This window comes from Cherax quadricarinatus, chromosome 53, assembly GCF_038502225.1.
Source record: "Cherax quadricarinatus isolate ZL_2023a chromosome 53, ASM3850222v1, whole genome shotgun sequence".
Taxonomy (NCBI): domain Eukaryota; kingdom Metazoa; phylum Arthropoda; class Malacostraca; order Decapoda; family Parastacidae; genus Cherax; species Cherax quadricarinatus.
This window is the reverse complement of record NC_091344.1, coordinates 13,074,874-13,092,414: the sequence shown is the minus strand read 5'-3', so window position 1 is coordinate 13,092,414 and position 17,541 is coordinate 13,074,874. Positions and strand designations below refer to the sequence as shown.

Sequence of the window (17,541 nt, the reverse complement as noted above, 5' to 3'; positions counted from 1 at the left end):
AGACCAAAGTATGGTGCAATGTTCATATATACACTCGTTGAATATAACACAATTATAGCAAAAACACTAGTATCATCATAATGTTCCTAAAACTTGTTTACACAAACAATATAAAAAATTGTTTACACAAACAATATAAAAAATTGTTTATTATGTTTATTGTTCTATAATATATATACACATGTACAATCACTGGACACTTCTAGAACTGCTGCAGCTCGTGGAATTCTTTGAAACATGGGTATAAGCACAATGGCGTTTCACACTCCTCACACATAAAACGAGTGTCTCTGCGTTTTTGTGGGCGTTTTGTGGTATGTCCACAGACAAAACACCTCTTCTGAGCATTTTTCTTAAGAGCAGTAGCAGGCAGTGGTATCTGGTAGTGATCACCAGGCCTCAGACGAGAGGACACGTGTTGATAATTTTGTGGGCGCTGGTCTATTGCAAGTGTTGTTCCTTGGCACTTGAATATTATTTGTCTGATGACTGACAAACAAAATTCACCGTATTTGGTTTTGTTGTTGGTCTTCAACTTATACATATTATAAGCATTCAGCATGGAAATGTGAAGAAGATGGAAAAAGAGTTTTATGTACCACTTATAACTCTTGCGAAAACAGTCAGCAAACCCAATCTGCATGTCACATTTGTCCACTAAGTGCATATTGAGGTTGTAATCCATCACAGCTACAGGTTTTACAATGGGTTCATTGGTCTCTCTATTCTGCTTGCCAGTGTCTACCATTTCGTGTCGGTGAACTGATGTCAACAGTGTGACATCACGTTTGTCATGCCACCGAAATGCCATGATGTCATTGGCAGCAAACACCTGCACCTCACCTCTATGACTGCTAGTGTCAAACCTAGGCATATGCTTACGATTTCCATGCACTGTGCCACACACATCTGTCATGTTCACTTGCAAGAAATCACTGAGTAAAGGGCTTGTGTACCAGTTGTCAGTATATAAAATATGCCCCTTACGAAGATATGTTTCTATCATTGTTCTAACCACATAACCAGAGATGCCCAGTAACTTCCTGGTATCTTGCAATGTTTTACTGCCAGTGTACACAGTTATATCCAAAACCAGACCAGTTTTGCAATCACACAGAACAAATAAGTTTATACCAAAGCATTTCCTCTTACTTGGTATGTACTGCTTGAATGAGTCTTCCTTTGAACAAAATCAAAGACTCATCAACAACAAGCTTCCTAAAGGGATAAAAATACATACAGCACTTTTGTTTCAGGTACATGAACACATTTCTGATCTTATATAACCTGTCACTTCTGTCAGGCCTTGTTTTGTCTGAAAAGTGTAACATACGTAACAGTAACACAAATCTATTTACTGGTATAATGTCACTGAAAGCTGGGGTTGAAATCAGGCGGTCTGTCGACCAGTATGTGTTGACACTGTGCTTATACACATGTGGCATAAGCATTATTGTGGCAAAGAACAGATACATCTCTGCCACAGTTGTGTCCTTCCACTGGTGTAGGCATGATCTTGGTGAAAGAAAAGTGTTTGCCATGGTGTACTCAAAGTATGTATTGCTTTCCCTGACAATAATGTCCATCAGGGATTCATCAAAGAACAACTGAAAGCATTCCAGTTCAGTGGGATTGTTCCCAAGTGTACATGATGGCCATATTTCACTTTGTGTTTCATCAAAGTCATGGGGACTGGGAACAAACTCGTCACCTTGCTGCCAATCCCAGATGCAGTCAGTTGGTGGGTTCTGAATATTGAAATGTGGTTGTGGTTGTGGTTGTTGTGGGAGTGTGGGGTTGGGTGAGGCTGGTTGCAGTTGTGCAGAGTCAGCAGCGTTAGTAGTAGCGTGGCCCGCTGGTGGCGCCACATGACTCATGCCACCATCACTATCACCACCATCGCCTGCTGCCTCACTCGCATCATTCATACCCATCGTAACAATATCGTCATCTTCACTATCAGGTCGTGGTGTAGGGCCACGGGATGTGCTCTGAGATTTACTCCTTCCTCTTGGAATAGCATATGGCACACTACCAGACCGCAAGCGACGTCGTATATACTGCCGCTTCACTGGGGAATATTCACCCTCACTGTTGCAACTAGAACTGCTTTCAATAACTTTGAAATCACTACCACTATCACTTACACTGCTCACATCTGAGTCTCGTACACGGGCAAATAGTTTCCTCTTTCATCCTGGTACAGGTGAACATGAACGAGCCGTCCCAGCACCAGAGGTGGAAGGTTGTGGGTCATTTGGGTTTTCATCACTAATTACGTTATCCTGGGCACTCTTTTCGGTCATACCCACTTGAAAACCAGGGAATTCACTTTCACTGACACTTTCATCGCTGTTAGAGCTATCACTTGGGAACAAAAGACCTCCAATCCGCCGAGGAGTGAGGAACTTCTTACCGCGAGGCATGGTGAAAATGGACTACCAAGATGGCGTTCCCACAATGCACTGCTGAGTCCCAGATTTTTTTCACAGGGTGCACACCCACCACTCAGACCCATTCTCTCTCATGTAGGCCTACCAGCCCTCTCCCGCTTGATTTGAAGCTGCTAGAATTTATGCGTATAGATACGTCAAACACGGTATCTCGTATGACGTATATATACGACCGAAACAGTCAAAGGGTTAAGACTACCAAATGAATAAGTCTCTGTCTACATAGTCTTGTGATCACTTCTTCTACAAGACAAAAAGAGAAATTTTAATTAATAGCCAAAGACATGCCTAGAAAACTGCAATAGTCCCCAAAGACATGAAAAGAAAAATACATCATACAATTCTTTCATGTGCCTTGAATACAGCTCATCTGGCAGAAAAGTTTAGCACTTCCTTTTGATTATAATAATAATAATCATTTGGTAGAAACTACGCAAATGAAGGGACCTAAAGTACAAAACATCTTACGAGTGGTAGTAACAGCCTAGACAACTCAATAATTTTTTTTTTTGTACAAGTCTGCTTCAGTATGCTATTAGTGATGCTTGTCCATATACAATGTAATGTGTGGTTGCAGTGGATCACATGTTAACTTCTCTAGACATGTGCCTTGTTGGATGAATTTTATTAAGCCTTCACAATCTATGGTTAGAGTACTCTCCTACTAGTTTCAAGACTGGCTGTCATATGTTTGAACCCTATCTGCTCTTGAGTTATTATGCTTTTCAAGAATCAACAATCGTCATATCAATCCCACTATAACTACTGTACTAAAAAATAGTGATGGATGACACAAAAAACTCAATTTTAGGATGATGTTGACACTGATATCAACATAATTAGCCAATACTATCAAAATTAGCCAATACCTACAGATACTCAATTTCAGGTCAGTACCAGTAGATATCAAAATTAACTAAACCCACTGATATAGACATCATTCTTTTAGTTCACTCCTAAATATTAGTATCCTCAAAGAATGGTTACGGTTGCATGTTATGACCTGAAATGATACATTGTGACTCTTAAAAAATAAAACAATACAGTATCATTATTACTGTATTGTTTTATTTTTTATTAAGCTGGCCCAGCAGTCTGGAGTTTTTGAGACTCTCTGACCGCGGGTTCAAATCCCACCCGTGGTATAGTTAGTATCATCATTATTATATTTTCTCTCATTTTTTAACTCAGATTATACACGGTAAACGTTTATTTTTGTCTTCAATGCTACACAAAGATTTTCCAAAATGTTATTACTCAATACAAGTGTACCTATATACACCCAGTACATTATATATTGTATTACATTACCCTGTAATTGATAATTGTATGATCATGTAATGACTCAGAGAATAAAATTAATTGTTAGTACAGTGGTACCTCGAGTTTTGAACAGCTCCCAACTCGAACAATTATGCAAGTGTATTTTTGTAAGTGTATTTTTGGGGGTCTGAAATGGACTAATCTAATTTATATTATTCCTTATGGGAACAAATTCGTTCGGTATCGGCACTTGAACAGCCTTCCGGAACGAATTAAGTTCGTAACTTGAGGTACCACTGTATTGTGTGATCAGATCTGAATAATTAAGAAAAAATGCCTAAGGGCCAAAAATGCATATAACCAATAATAAAAATAATCATAAAAACACTAGTACAGTGCCACCTATATCTATGATAGTATGAAGCTTATTAGTAAGTGTACTCCGATATATACATATCTGCCAATTATTTTTTTAAAACACTGGCCATCTCCCACTGAGGTATGGTGACTCAAAAAACAAGGAAACACTTTCACTACCATTCAATCAATCACTGACTTAAAGTGTGTTAATATATCACCGTAGAAATGGTCCTCCAAACTACAACATCCTTACCCTTCCTTCAGAGTGCAAGCAGTATACTTCCCACCTCCAGAGAAGATCTCCATGAATGTTCAAGCCCCAAGCACATAAATCCTCTTTTATTTATCAATCTTTCCTGGGAAGACCCTTATCCCTCCTCCTCTTCCCCCTAGATTTATATACCCTTATAGCTTACAACAAAATTAATTTAATATGGCTAATTAAAAAAAATTAATGGCAGTTATTAGGCTGCAGTAAATCATTAATATTAATGACACAATTGTACACGTCATTTAAAATGAAATGTATTTAACTTGAAAATTGATCATAATGAAGTACTTTAAAAATCCTGAAAAACCATTCATAAAACAATTTTTACTCATTTTAAGCTCCACACTAACCTGGAATTGGTGTTTGCTTGCCATCATCCATGGTAGGTGAGGGCATCACTGGATACGAATAAGCCCACTGCTGATTGTACCCATATCCATAACCACCATACATAACTGGCATATGGTAAACCTGCAAAATAGTATTTTATTTCAAGCTTACAACAGCCAATCAGAAACAAAGAAAGCACAGTCATTACTGAGGACCATCCTCCATTCCATTTTAAATATTCCTTTTAAAAATCTTGCTAAACTTGAAGGTGATTTCAATATTTAAGAAAGATCCAATACAGAACAAGATATGAAGGGTTTAAATGAAATTATGTTCTTAACCAAATATGAAGGAATGAATTTTCTTAAGTGTGATAACAGAAAGCTAATTAGTTGTGTACAAGAGAGTTCTGAAGATTACAGCCCCAAGAGCCTGTTTAGCCAGGCTATCTGTACTTCCACTAGGCAGTTCAATTTAGGCACCAGAGCAGGTTGATCAACAGTGTGTAGAAACTTGTCACATTGTCTTGTAATCAGTTCCAGGTCTACTGATAATTTGTTATATACAATACTGTACTTGAAAAGGTGCTGAAAAGCCTTGTACCATTTATGCTTATTGAGTTATTGTTGTATGACCCTTCTAGGTTTAGCACTTTAGTTTTTATTGTAATAATTATTGAGTTCCTGCTCTTTATCAGACTTTTGTATCATCTACTATGCCTCCCATTTAACCCTTAAATGGTCCAAACGCATATATATGTTTTTTCAACATCTGAAAGTATGTAAAAAAATGTAGATCTTCTTTTTTGTTTTACATTTGAAAACGTGTAAAAAAACTTTTATCTACATTTTTTTTGTTATATTTGAAAATATGTAAAAAAAAGTAGATCTACTTTTGTAGCATTACGAATTTGAACGTCGATCTGTTTGGACCGTAAGGGTTAAATATAGAATTATTTCTGTGTGTACATTTGGAACCATTAACAAGCATTTTCCAGGTGCAAATTATGGCACACACATCTTCAGCATGAGGCTGGCACTAGGTATAAAGTTCTCTTAGAGATGGTTAAAATGTATCATACCTTCATTTGCATATGCCTAAATGGCCAAAAAAAAAAATTCTATAAAAAAATAAATGGAAATTTCTTTTTATCTATAATGTAATAGTTTTCCAGGGAAAAATATAGGACTAGACTTTACTTTATATCTAGATAATACTAAACAGAAGCATAATATAATGGATAAATACAATACTGTGCCAAATGTTCCCACAAAATTTATAAAAAACAAATCAAATTAAATCTTGTAACATTATATGTGAGCAACATTACCATAAACGGAGGCATCCCTTGATTCAGCTTCATTGCATCAGAATCTGTTCCTGAAACAAATGATGGAATGTAATGACAAACAATCTAAAACGTACAGCAGTTTTATATCTATTATTTTGCACTACACAAATATAAAAAAATACAGAAAAACACCAATGCTCAAGTTTATATTTGTTATATACAGTAAACACAAATTTTTATACCTAGTGTATCAATCCATCCTCCTAAGCAAATGGTGTTTTACAGTGACCCAATGTCATTGATAAAACAACAGTGATACTAAAATGTGACAACCGAGATTTTACTGCCATGATACATCAATCTTCTTGGCAATTCTCTAATTTCTGCTTGTGACATAAAACTGTAGCTTTACCTTTACATATTTTCTGGTGTTCATGTATCGAATAATTGGTTAACTTTAGCTAACTGATGTTAACCTGAGCACCCTGTGTAGAAAAAACAAATTAAATAATGAAAAAAAAAAAGGCATTAAGAGGATAGGCTGAGGGCATACAGGCACAACAGCTTATGACTCATGAAATCATAATGACACGATTGCAAACAAACCATACCACGGGCGGGGATAGAACCCGCGATCAGAGAGTCTGATCTGGAGTTTTGAGACTCTCTGATCGCAGGTTCTATCAACGCCCGTGGTATGGTTTGTTTACAACAGCTTATGCCTGAGGCATACATTTGCTGTAATTCATGACAAAATTACTCTGTCACTTTTAAAGAAGTTATTTTGACAAATTATAAGTTGAGTTTTTAAGTTGCTTCTTTGACTATGTAAACATAAAATCGGGAATTATGATAGGTAAAACTTATCAACTTGTCGCATTGAACATATTTTTTGCATTAGTGACTACAATGGAGAAGCCTTATCTTCGACAGCAAGTCAAAAAAAAAAAAATCTATTAAGGAAATTACTTGGTACTGAGAAAGGAAAAAAAAAAAAATAGATGATCTGAAGTACTTTTGCCACCACCTGTGACCTTCCTCCACAGCAGTACCACCAGGTACACCACTTCCAGGAATAACTACCAAGTAGGAACAACAGCAATCTTCAAGGTTTCAGAATTCATGAGCTTATCAACTGATGTGACAATTTTCTAAGGCATCTAAAAAATGACTATTTATAAACTGGAATTTGTTGAAATAGTGCAAAATTCAGCAAATTGCCAACTTCTAGATGCTTAATAGCATAGTTTCTTACAATTAATGAATAGTAGGGAGAGCACTGTAGCAAAAAGGCCAGAAATTATGTAGGTTCGAGCAATGGAACATGCAGAAAATAGGCTTCAAAAGGCACAAAATGACAGTTGCATAAAGTGCTCCCTGACCACCAACTTCACACTTTTGTAATTCCATATTACTATACATCCAATTTGGAATTTTTAGTGTCATTACCTTCAGAAAAAGTATGATTTTAGATTTTTTTTTTTTTTTTTTTTTGCCAATGTGTCACTGAAGGAGATTTCAGTTTTTGGGGTTAAGAGATATTCTGAGCCTACAATATCAAAATAAAGGCCTCCTATTGGAAAACTGGTTGGGGGATCACTGCAGTCATTAATTCAGAAAGAATCTGTAAAAAATGCAATAACTGTGGTAAAAAAACAAGTGTTGAGTTTAAGAGAAAATTCAGTTCCTAAGAGCAACTGATGAGTTACAACAAGTTATCAAATTCCTATATACCACTCTAAGGAGGCACCTTACAAATAAAAAACTTATTCCTTCAGTGTGCATAGTCTGCCAGGGATATAATAAATAGCATGAAAACGTTCCTTTTTTTTTTGTTTTATAAACAGAGGAGTAGTCTTCTTTTTTTGGACATTGCAAATATGCACTGACCCTTTTCATTGTGTACTCAAAATGAGTAAAATGAGGGTACTTAGTCATCTCTCACTTGAGCAAGTTATTAGGTCCCAAGGATAACAGTACACAAGATTCACAATATCGTAACAACACACTTGCCAACAAACCATGGAACACATGGGGTTTGAACCCATGGCGAGCAAGTCCTAAAACTCCAGGCTTATGCACTGACCTGGAGTATTGGGACTCACTTGCCATGGGTTCCAACCCCACCAGTTCCATGGCTTTTTTTTTGGTACACAAGATAATCATCTGTACTTTAACCCTATCCAAATCCCACACACTATCCAAGAATTTAAACAAACATTTTTTTTCTTATGCAATGGTAGAGAATCTTTTTGTGAAGGTAATAAGAAATTTGATGGAAAACTAACAAAATTACACTTTTATTTATTTATTTATTTATTATTATATGGACATGATACATAGTTGTACAAAAGAAATACAGTGGTTGAGTGTACATGCCAAAAGCCCCTTGTATGCAGAGCATTGTGGGCAACCTTTTGCAAATTTTGCTGCATCAAAGATATTGCTGATTTTGAGTCCTATTTTATTTCAATTACATTGTCCCAGTTGATCACATTCTTAGCTAGTATGTCTTCCACTTCATCAATTGAGCACAATAAATCACCCAATCAACTATTTCAACTACCCAATAAAGTGATCAGAAATTAGTAATTTTGCCAATTTCACACAGATTTCAAAATATTCCAATTTCAAAATAGGGTCCAGAATAAACAATGCAGGCATTTCTGGCACTAAAATAACATTTCTTCTGTTCATCAGTTATGTTCCCAGACTTTACACATGAATTTCATTTTGATTTTTTATTCAAGCAATGAATTTTTTTTCACACAAAAACAGAAGATTTACAGTTATGCAATATTGTAAATGTATGAATAACATCAGTGCATTCATGAATATATACAGGTAACTATATATAAGGGAGGAGGAAGTTCGGGTGAGATATAAGCGACTATTGGCAGAAAGGTGGGCTAGTGCAAAGATGAGTAGTGGGGGGGTTGAAGAGGGTTGGAATAGTTTTAAAAATGCAGTATTAGAATGTGGGGCAGAAGTTTGTGGTTATAGGAGGGTGGGGGCAGGAGGAAAGAGGAGTGATTGGTGGAATGATGAAGTAAAGGGTGTGATAAAAGAGAAAAAGGTAGCTTATGAGAGGTTTTTACAAAGCAGAAGTGTTATAAGAAGAGCAGAGTATATGGAGAGTAAAAGAAAGGTAAAGAGAGTGGTGAGAGAGTGCAAAAGGAGAGCAGATGATAGAGTGGGAGAGGCACTGTCAAGAAATTTTAATGAAAATAAGAAAAAATTTTGGAGTGAGTTAAACAAGTTAAGAAAGCCTAGGGAAAATATGGATTTGTCAGTTAAAAACAGAGTAGGGGAGTTAGTAGATGGGGAGATGGAGGTATTGGGTAGATGGCGAGAATATTTTGAGGAACTTTTAAATGTTAAGGAAGAAACAGAGGCAGTAATTTCATGCACTGGTCAGGGAGGTATACCATCTTTTAGGAGTGAAGAAGAGCAGAATGTAAGTGTGGGGGAGGTACGTGAGGCATTAGGTAAAATGAAAGGGGGTAAAGCAGCTGGAACTGATGGGATCATGACAGAAATGTTAAAAGCAGGGGGGGATATAGTGTTGGAGTGGTTGGTACTTTTGTTTAATAAATGTATGAAAGAGGGGAAGGTACCTAGGGATTGGCAGAGAGCATGTATAGTCCCTTTATATAAAGGGAAAGGGGACAAAAGAGACTGTAAAAATTATAGAGGAATAAGCTTACTGAGTATACCAGGAAAAGTGTACGGTAGGGTTATAATTGAAAGAATTAGAGGTAAGACAGAATGTAGGATTGCGGATGAGCAAGGAGGTTTTAGAGTGGGTAGGGGATGTGTAGATCAGGTGTTTACATTGAACCATATATGTGAACAGTATTTAGATAAAGATAGGGAAGTTTTTATTGCATTTATGGATTTAGAAAAGGCATATGATAGAGTGGATAGAGGAGCAATGTGGCAGATGTTGCAAGTATATGGAATAGGTGGTAAGTTATTAAATGCTGTAAAGAGTTTTTATGAGGATAGTGAGGCTCAGGTTAGGGTGTGTAGAAGAGAGGGAGACTACTTCCCGGTAAAAGTAGGTCTTAGACAGGGATGTGTAATGTCACCATGGTTGTTTAATATATTTATAGATGGGGTTGTAAAGGAAGTAAATGCTAGGGTGTTTGGGAGAGGGGTGGGATTAAATTATGGGGAATCAAATTCAAAATGGGAATTGACACAGTTACTTTTTGCTGATGATACTGTGCTTATGGGAGATTCTAAAGAAAAATTGCAAAGGTTAGTGGATGAGTTTGGGAATGTGTGTAAAGGTAGAAAGTTGAAAGTGAACATAGAAAAGAGTAAGGTGATGAGGGTGTCAAATGATTTAGATAAAGAAAAATTGGATATCAAATTGGGGAGGAGGAGTATGGAAGAAGTGAATGTTTTCAGATACTTGGGAGTTGACGTGTCGGCGGATGGATTTATGAAGGATGAGGTTAATCATAGAACTGATGAGGGAAAAAAGGTGAGTGGTGCGTTGAGGTATATGTGGAGTCAAAAAACGTTATCTATGGAGGCAAAGAAGGGAATGTATGAAAGTATAGTAGTACCAACACTCTTATATGGGTGTGAAGCTTGGGTGGTAAATGCGGCAGCGAGGAGACGGTTGGAGGCAGTGGAGATGTCCTGTTTAAGGGCAATGTGTGGTGTAAATATTATGCAGAAAATTCGGAGTGTGGAAATTAGGAGAAGGTGTGGAGTTAATAAAAGTATTAGTCAGAGGGCAGAAGAGGGGTTGTTGAGGTGGTTTGGTCATTTAGAGAGAATGGATCAAAGTAGAATGACATGGAAAGCATATAAATCTATAGGGAAAGGAAGGCGGGGTAGGGGTCGTCCTCGAAAGGGTTGGAGAGAGGGGGTAAAGGAGGTTTTGTGGGTAAGGGGCTTGGACTTCCAGCAAGCGTGCGTGAGCGTGTTAGATAGGAGTGAATGGAGACGAATGGTACTTGGGACCTGACGATCTGTTGGAGTGTGAGCAGGGTAATATTTAGTGAAGGGATTCAGGGAAACCGGTTATTTTCATATAGTCGGACTTGAGTCCTGGAAATGGGAAGTACAATGCCTGCACTTTAAAGGAGGGGTTTGGGATATTGGCAGTTTGGAGGGATATGTTGTGTATCTTTATATGTGTATGCTTCTAGACTGTTGTATTCTGAGCACCTCTGCAAAAACAGTGATAATGTGCGAGTGTGGTGAAAGTGTTGAATGATGATGAAAGTATTTTCTTTTTGGGGATTTTCTTTCTTTTTTTGGGTCACCCTGCCTCGGTGGGAGACGGCCGACTTGTTGAAAAAAAAAAAAAAAAAACTATTCCCAGGGAAAAATATATTCAGTATTCATGCCAAACTAATACAGTACTTATACCACATTATCTGAAGGTATTAACAGGCTTATGCAAATATTTGACTCTCTTACCATGGAGATTCCTCGGAGTATGAACTAAGTACGGTGGACCCTCGACCAACGATGTTAATCCGTTCCTGAGAGGTCATCGTTAGTCAAAATTATCGTTAGTTGAGTTAATTCTCCCCATAAGAAATAATGGAAATAAAATTAATCCGTTCCTGACACCCCAAAGTATTGAAAAAAAAAAAAAAATTTACCACATGAAATATTAATTTTAATACACACAAACTGAAGAAGACATGTACAATTACATGACACTTACCTTTATTGAAGATCTGGTGATGATTGATGGGATGGGAGGAGGGGAGTGTGTGGATGGTGTTAGTGTTTAGAAGGGGAATCCCCTTCCATTAGGACTTGAGGTGTCAAAAAAGGTTTGCACTTTAAGCCACATTGCACACATTTCCTTAATCTTTGAAGTAGGCAACTTCTTCAATTTCTCTATCCCCTCCTCCGGAGCAGTTTCCTCAGGTCTGGCCTCTTGCTGTTAAGATGATCTTGCAGCTCATCAGTGGTTAGTCCATCATTGTCCTCCTCCACCAACTCTTCCACATCCTCCCCACTAACCTCCAACCCCAAGGACTTCCCCAATGCCACAATTGATTCCACAACTGGCATAGGCTTCTCAGGGTTAGCCTCAAATCCTTCAAAATCCCTACACATTCTGGCCACAGTTTCTTCCAAGCAGAGTTCAAGGTCCTCTCAGTCACTCCCTCCCAAGCCTTACCTATAATGTTTACACAATTGAGGATGCTAAAGTGATCTCTCCAAAACTCTCTTAGAGTCAACTGAGTTTCTGTGGTCACTACAAAGCACCTTTCAAACATAGTTTTTGTGTAGAGTTTTTTGAAGTTTGCAATGACCTGCTGGTCCATGGGCTGCAAGAGAGGAGTGGTATTAGGAGACAAAAACTTGACCTTAATGAAGCTCATGTCCCCAGAAAGTCGCTCTGCCACGTCTGAAGGATGACCAGGAGCATTGTCTAATACCAGGAGGCACTTAAGGTCCAATTTATTTTCCAGGAGGTAATTTTTCACAGTGGGGGCAAATGCATGGTGTAACCAGTCATAGAAAAAGTCCCTAGTAACCCATGCCTTACTGTTTGCCCTCCACAGCACACACAAATTAGCCTCGAGGACATTGTTTTTCCTGAACACTCTGGGAGTTTCAGAGTGGTGCACCAATAAAGGCTTCACTTTGCAATCACCACTAGCATTAGCACACATCAACAGAGTAAGCCTGTCTTTCATAGGCTTATGTCCTGGGAGTGCCTTTTCCTCCTGAGTAATGTAGGTCCTGCTTGGCATTTTCTTCCAAAACAGGCCTGTTTTGTCACAATTAAACACATGTTCATGTTTCAATTCTTCACTGTCTATGTACTCCTTGAATTCCTGCACATATTTTTCAGCTGCTTCTTGTCCGAACTGGCAGCCTCACCATGCCTTATCACACTATGTATGCCACTACGATTCTTAAATCTCTCAAACCAACCTTTGCTGGCCTTAAATTCACTCACATCATCACTAGTTGCAGGCATTTCTAATTAAATCCTCATGCAACTTCCTAGCCTTTTCACATATGATCGCTTGAGAGATGCTATCTCCTGCTATCTGTTTTTCATTTATCCACACCAATAACAGTCTCTCAACATCTTCGAGTACTTGCTATCTCAGTTTCGAAAACATAGTTGCACCTTTGGCAAGAACAGCTTCCTTGATTGCCATTTTCTTGGCCACAATAGTAGCGATGGTTGATTGGGGTTTTGTGTACAACCTGGCCAGCTCGGAGACACACTTTCATACTTAGCAATGATCTCTTTCTTCATATCCATAGTAATTCTCACCCTTTTTGCTGTAGGGTTGGCACTAGAAGCTTTCTTGGGGCCCATGGTGATTTATTTTACAGGTGCAATCACTAAAAACGCTGTGATAATATGAAATGTTCCGATTTTATGTTTGGATTGGACCGCGGTGGCTGGCTGGCTTGTAAACACTGGCACCCATTGGACAAGTGAGGCACACTCAGGCCACAGTGGACGCGTCTCGAATGGAACGAATCGCATTGGTCAAGTTTTTTAGTGCTAGTCGAGGCAAAATTTTTGCGTTAAAATGTATCGCTAGTCGGATTTAACGTTATATGATGCCATCGTTGGTCGAGGGTCCATTGTATATGTACTAAGTATACACTAAGATCCAGACTTCACTGTCTATGTATGAAGGGCTTTTACAAAAGCTATGAACACAGGATTTCTCTCAGTTGGACCATTTATGAAACAAACATTCTCTTTATTCACTGATTTCAGATCCAGTACAGGCAGGCCCTGCTTTACAGCATTTTGCTAATGCAGCAGTTTTCAATTTTAACCATTCTTCATTTATTCAAGACTTCCTACAATAAATATAATCACTACTCACTATAATCTAAGGACAAAACTATTTTAAGGAAAGTAATGTGTGTACTGTATGTGCATTTTTTAGGCCTACCTCTATTGCTCACTTAACCCTTTGACTGTTTCAGGCCCCTTTCTGAAACTGTCATTCTATGTCGCCAAATATTTGAAAAAAAAAAAATTATTTTTTCTTATGAAATGATAGAGAATCTTTTCCCGATGGTAATGACACCAAAAGTTCGAAATTTGGTCGAAAACTCACGGAATTACGCTCCCGCGAAGTTAGCGGAATCCGCGACATATGTGTATCGGTGATTTCACCGACTTTGAGCCCTGTTTTCAGCCAATTTCGTTGTTCCAGTTGACCAAACTCATAGCTATTTCTTTAGAACTCCATTTTATCTATCAGCTGAGTACAAAAAAACGCCCATTTACCAATTTGAACTACCCAATATAGTGGTCAGAAATTGGCAATTTGGCCAATTTCACGCAAATTAAAAAAGATGCCAATTTCAAAATAGGGTCCAGAATAAACAAGGTAGACATTCTTGGCACTAAAATAGCATATCCTCTGTTCATTAGTCACATCTCTAGGCCCCTCTTATATTATTATTGCTTTCTATTTTGATTTTTTATTCATACAAAAAAAAATACAAAATTTACTGTTATGCAGACTACTGCATTATTGTAAAAATGGTATAAATAATATCAGTGCACTGGTGAAAGAATATTAGACTCCCCAGTTGACGTGTATTGGACGTGTGGTGTGATTTGTTTACTCCTGAACATTGGTAAAAATCGAACATTTTCGCTAATTTGAGCTCAGTTTCAAGGTCGTTTTCATCGTCAAAGTAATGAAAATCATCTCTATTTCTGTAATATGTTTTCCATTTTATCACCTAAGACCATGAAAACGTGAATACAACGATAAATACTATACGAAAATACACCTCAAAGTCGGCGTTTTATTCCAAAAAAACGATCGTTTTTTTTTTCTCATTACGCAATGTGTGCTGCAGGATTTTTTTTATGTGGTGCACACTGACCACACAGACCCATTCTCTCACATGTGGGCCTACCAGCTTTCTCCTGCTTGATTTGAAGCCGCTAGAATTATCGAGTATATATACGTCAGAAACATTGGCTCGTAAGACGTATTTACACGTCGAAAACAGTCAAAGGGTTAATATATGATAGTGTAAACATGTTATCAGGCTTTTATATGCATTTAAGAGTGAGAAAAGACTATGTTTCACCATACAGCAGTAACCCAGAACCTAATCTGCTACATATGCGTGGCCTGCCTGAATAGTGTCAGAGATGAAGGAACTAACTATACTCTGTTAGAACTTGTAAAACGGATTTGGAGGTAAGTTCGTTACTATTCTGTGTATGTACAACATTTCCAATTTCCTGTACTGCATACGAGTTCATGGATTTTTTTTTATCTCATCAGCCATTTCCCACCAAGGCAGGGTATAAATTACTTTGGTTCTATTGCAATGAGAAATGTAATACAAACCTCATATTGCTGTATTCAACAAATCTAACAAGACACAAGATACAACAGACACAGTGTTATATTATTTTGTTTACATACCTTGGATATTTGGATCCCAACTGTCTACTCTGTTAGGTATAGTAGAGGTCGGTGGTGGAGTAAACTCTGTAGGGGTGCCACTACCATCAGTTGCTGGCACTGGACTGAATACCTGGTATAAAAATTAAAACAAAGTACATATTAAGCCATGTACTGTAGGAATACATGGTCATGGACCAGGCCATGGGGGTGTTGACCCCTGAAACACCCTCCAGGTATAACCTGACAAATACAGCCCATGCTGACTCCTTGTCAACTTGGGTACAGACCTTAGAAAACAAAAGCACAAATGATGCAATAGTAAGAAAGATTAACACAGTTTATTCAGCACTTGAAGGAACCGATCTACGTTAGGCCTCTGATACTGTCAATTACAAAATTCTTGCCAATCAATATCACAATGAATGATGAACCTTAAAAGGCCCATGAATGGATGATTACCAACAAATTCATCCTCAATACTGAAGAAGCATTCTATATATCATTTGAGAATAAGCCATGTCTACAATTAGATATTAGAATTAATGATACTCAAAGAGCTCAAAAAGAAGAGGGAGAATTCCAAGGGCTAATAGTGAATAGCAAGCCAAAATTTAATGCCCACATCCAACACGCATCAAGTTGCTGAAACGGTAGAAATACTCGGCAAAATTCGCTAGTTAGCTCTCTTATAAAGCTATTTTATAGTGTGATTTTTGTAAATGTAACTGAAAAAGCACAAAAAATGAAATAGTATATACTATGAGGGCCTTTCCAAATAATATTCACTTATGGATATACCTTTTCAATCACATTTATATAAACTGCATTATATAGAGGAACTTCATAAGGGAGATGACTTACGTTCTGCACCTCACACCAGTGACACTTTATGTTTCCCTCATTTACTCTTACTTGCTGGATCTGTGGTTGGGAATCTGTCTCAGCAACTCCCCTCAAACCAATTATAACTCAGGAAAAGGAAGATCTCAGGTAATACTATGTCCTTCTGATTGAGCATCTACAGAAACTCTATGCAAATTAAAGGGCCATAGATGTGGAATGACTAACTGAAAAACTGCAACTTTCTTACTGAACTCAAGACTAAGCTAAACAAATACTGTGTGCCTAAATTATGGAGTCAAATTATTTTGTCCTATCTTGTAATAAACTCGATTAACAAACTATCTGAAATACTATAAGAAATATTTTTCTTAATGTACCTTTGAATTTCGATCTTATGATCAGTATTTTTATCTGGTTCCTCACTCTGTTCATCTTCATTGCTAGTTTTTTTTCTCTTGGTGACCTTACTCCCTATGTTTTTTTTTTTCAACAAACCGGCCGTATCCCACCGAGGCAGGGTGGCCTAAAAAGAAAAACTAAAGTTTCTCCTTTTACATTTAGTAATATATACAGGAGAAGGGGTAGTAGCCCCTTGCTCCCGGCATTTTAGTCGCCTCTTACAACAAGCATGGCTTACGGAGGAAGAATTCTGTTCCACTTCCCCATGGAGGTGAGAGGAAATAAACAGGAACAAGAACTAGTAAGAAAATAGAAGAAAACCCAGAGGGGTGTGTATATATATATATGCTTGTACATGAATGTGTAGTGTGACCTAAGTGTAAGTAGAAGTAGCAAGACGTACGTGAAACCTTGCATGTTTATGAGACAGAAAAATGGACACCAGCAATCCTACCATCACGTAAAACAATTACAGGCTTTTGTTTACACTCACTTGGCAGGACGGTAGTACCTCCCTGGGCGGTTGCTGTCTACCAACCTACTACCTAGGACTCCCTATGTATGAGTGCTATAAAGGCATCAAGCCAGGCAATGTATTTATTCCAAGTGTCACTTTGCAACATGGGAACCTGAAGAGCAGCAAGTTCTCTATGTATATTAAACAATTTCAGTACACACTGCTGATGGACTGTTTTTGAGGAATGGCTGAAACTACTCACAATGTAACTTTTATTATTATTATTATTAACACACTGGCTGTCTCCCACCAAGGCAGGGTGGCACGAAAAAGAAAAACTTTCATCATTATTCACTCCATCACTGTGTTAATGTTGCAGTTATAAAACCACAACATTAACACCCCTCCTTCAGAGAGCAGACACTGTACTTCCCATCTCCAGGACTCAAATCCGGTCTGCTGGTTTCCCT

The 17,541-nt window shown here is 37.8% G+C and overlaps 1 protein-coding gene across 5 annotated transcripts in view; it reads right to left on the bottom strand.

The window, feature by feature from the left end:
- The window catches only part of LOC128692261 (UDP-N-acetylglucosamine transferase subunit ALG13), a gene marked incomplete at its 5' end in the record, with an annotated part of 177,597 nt that overhangs the window by 28,469 nt on the left and 131,587 nt on the right, over positions 1 to 17,541 (bottom strand). For all 5 annotated transcript variants that reach the window (XM_070096330.1, XM_070096334.1, XM_070096333.1 and 2 more), the window contains 3 exon segments: positions 4,698 to 4,818; positions 6,008 to 6,057; positions 15,391 to 15,502. In XM_070096330.1, the coding sequence (XP_069952431.1) occupies positions 4,698 to 4,818; positions 6,008 to 6,057; positions 15,391 to 15,502 (283 nt within the window).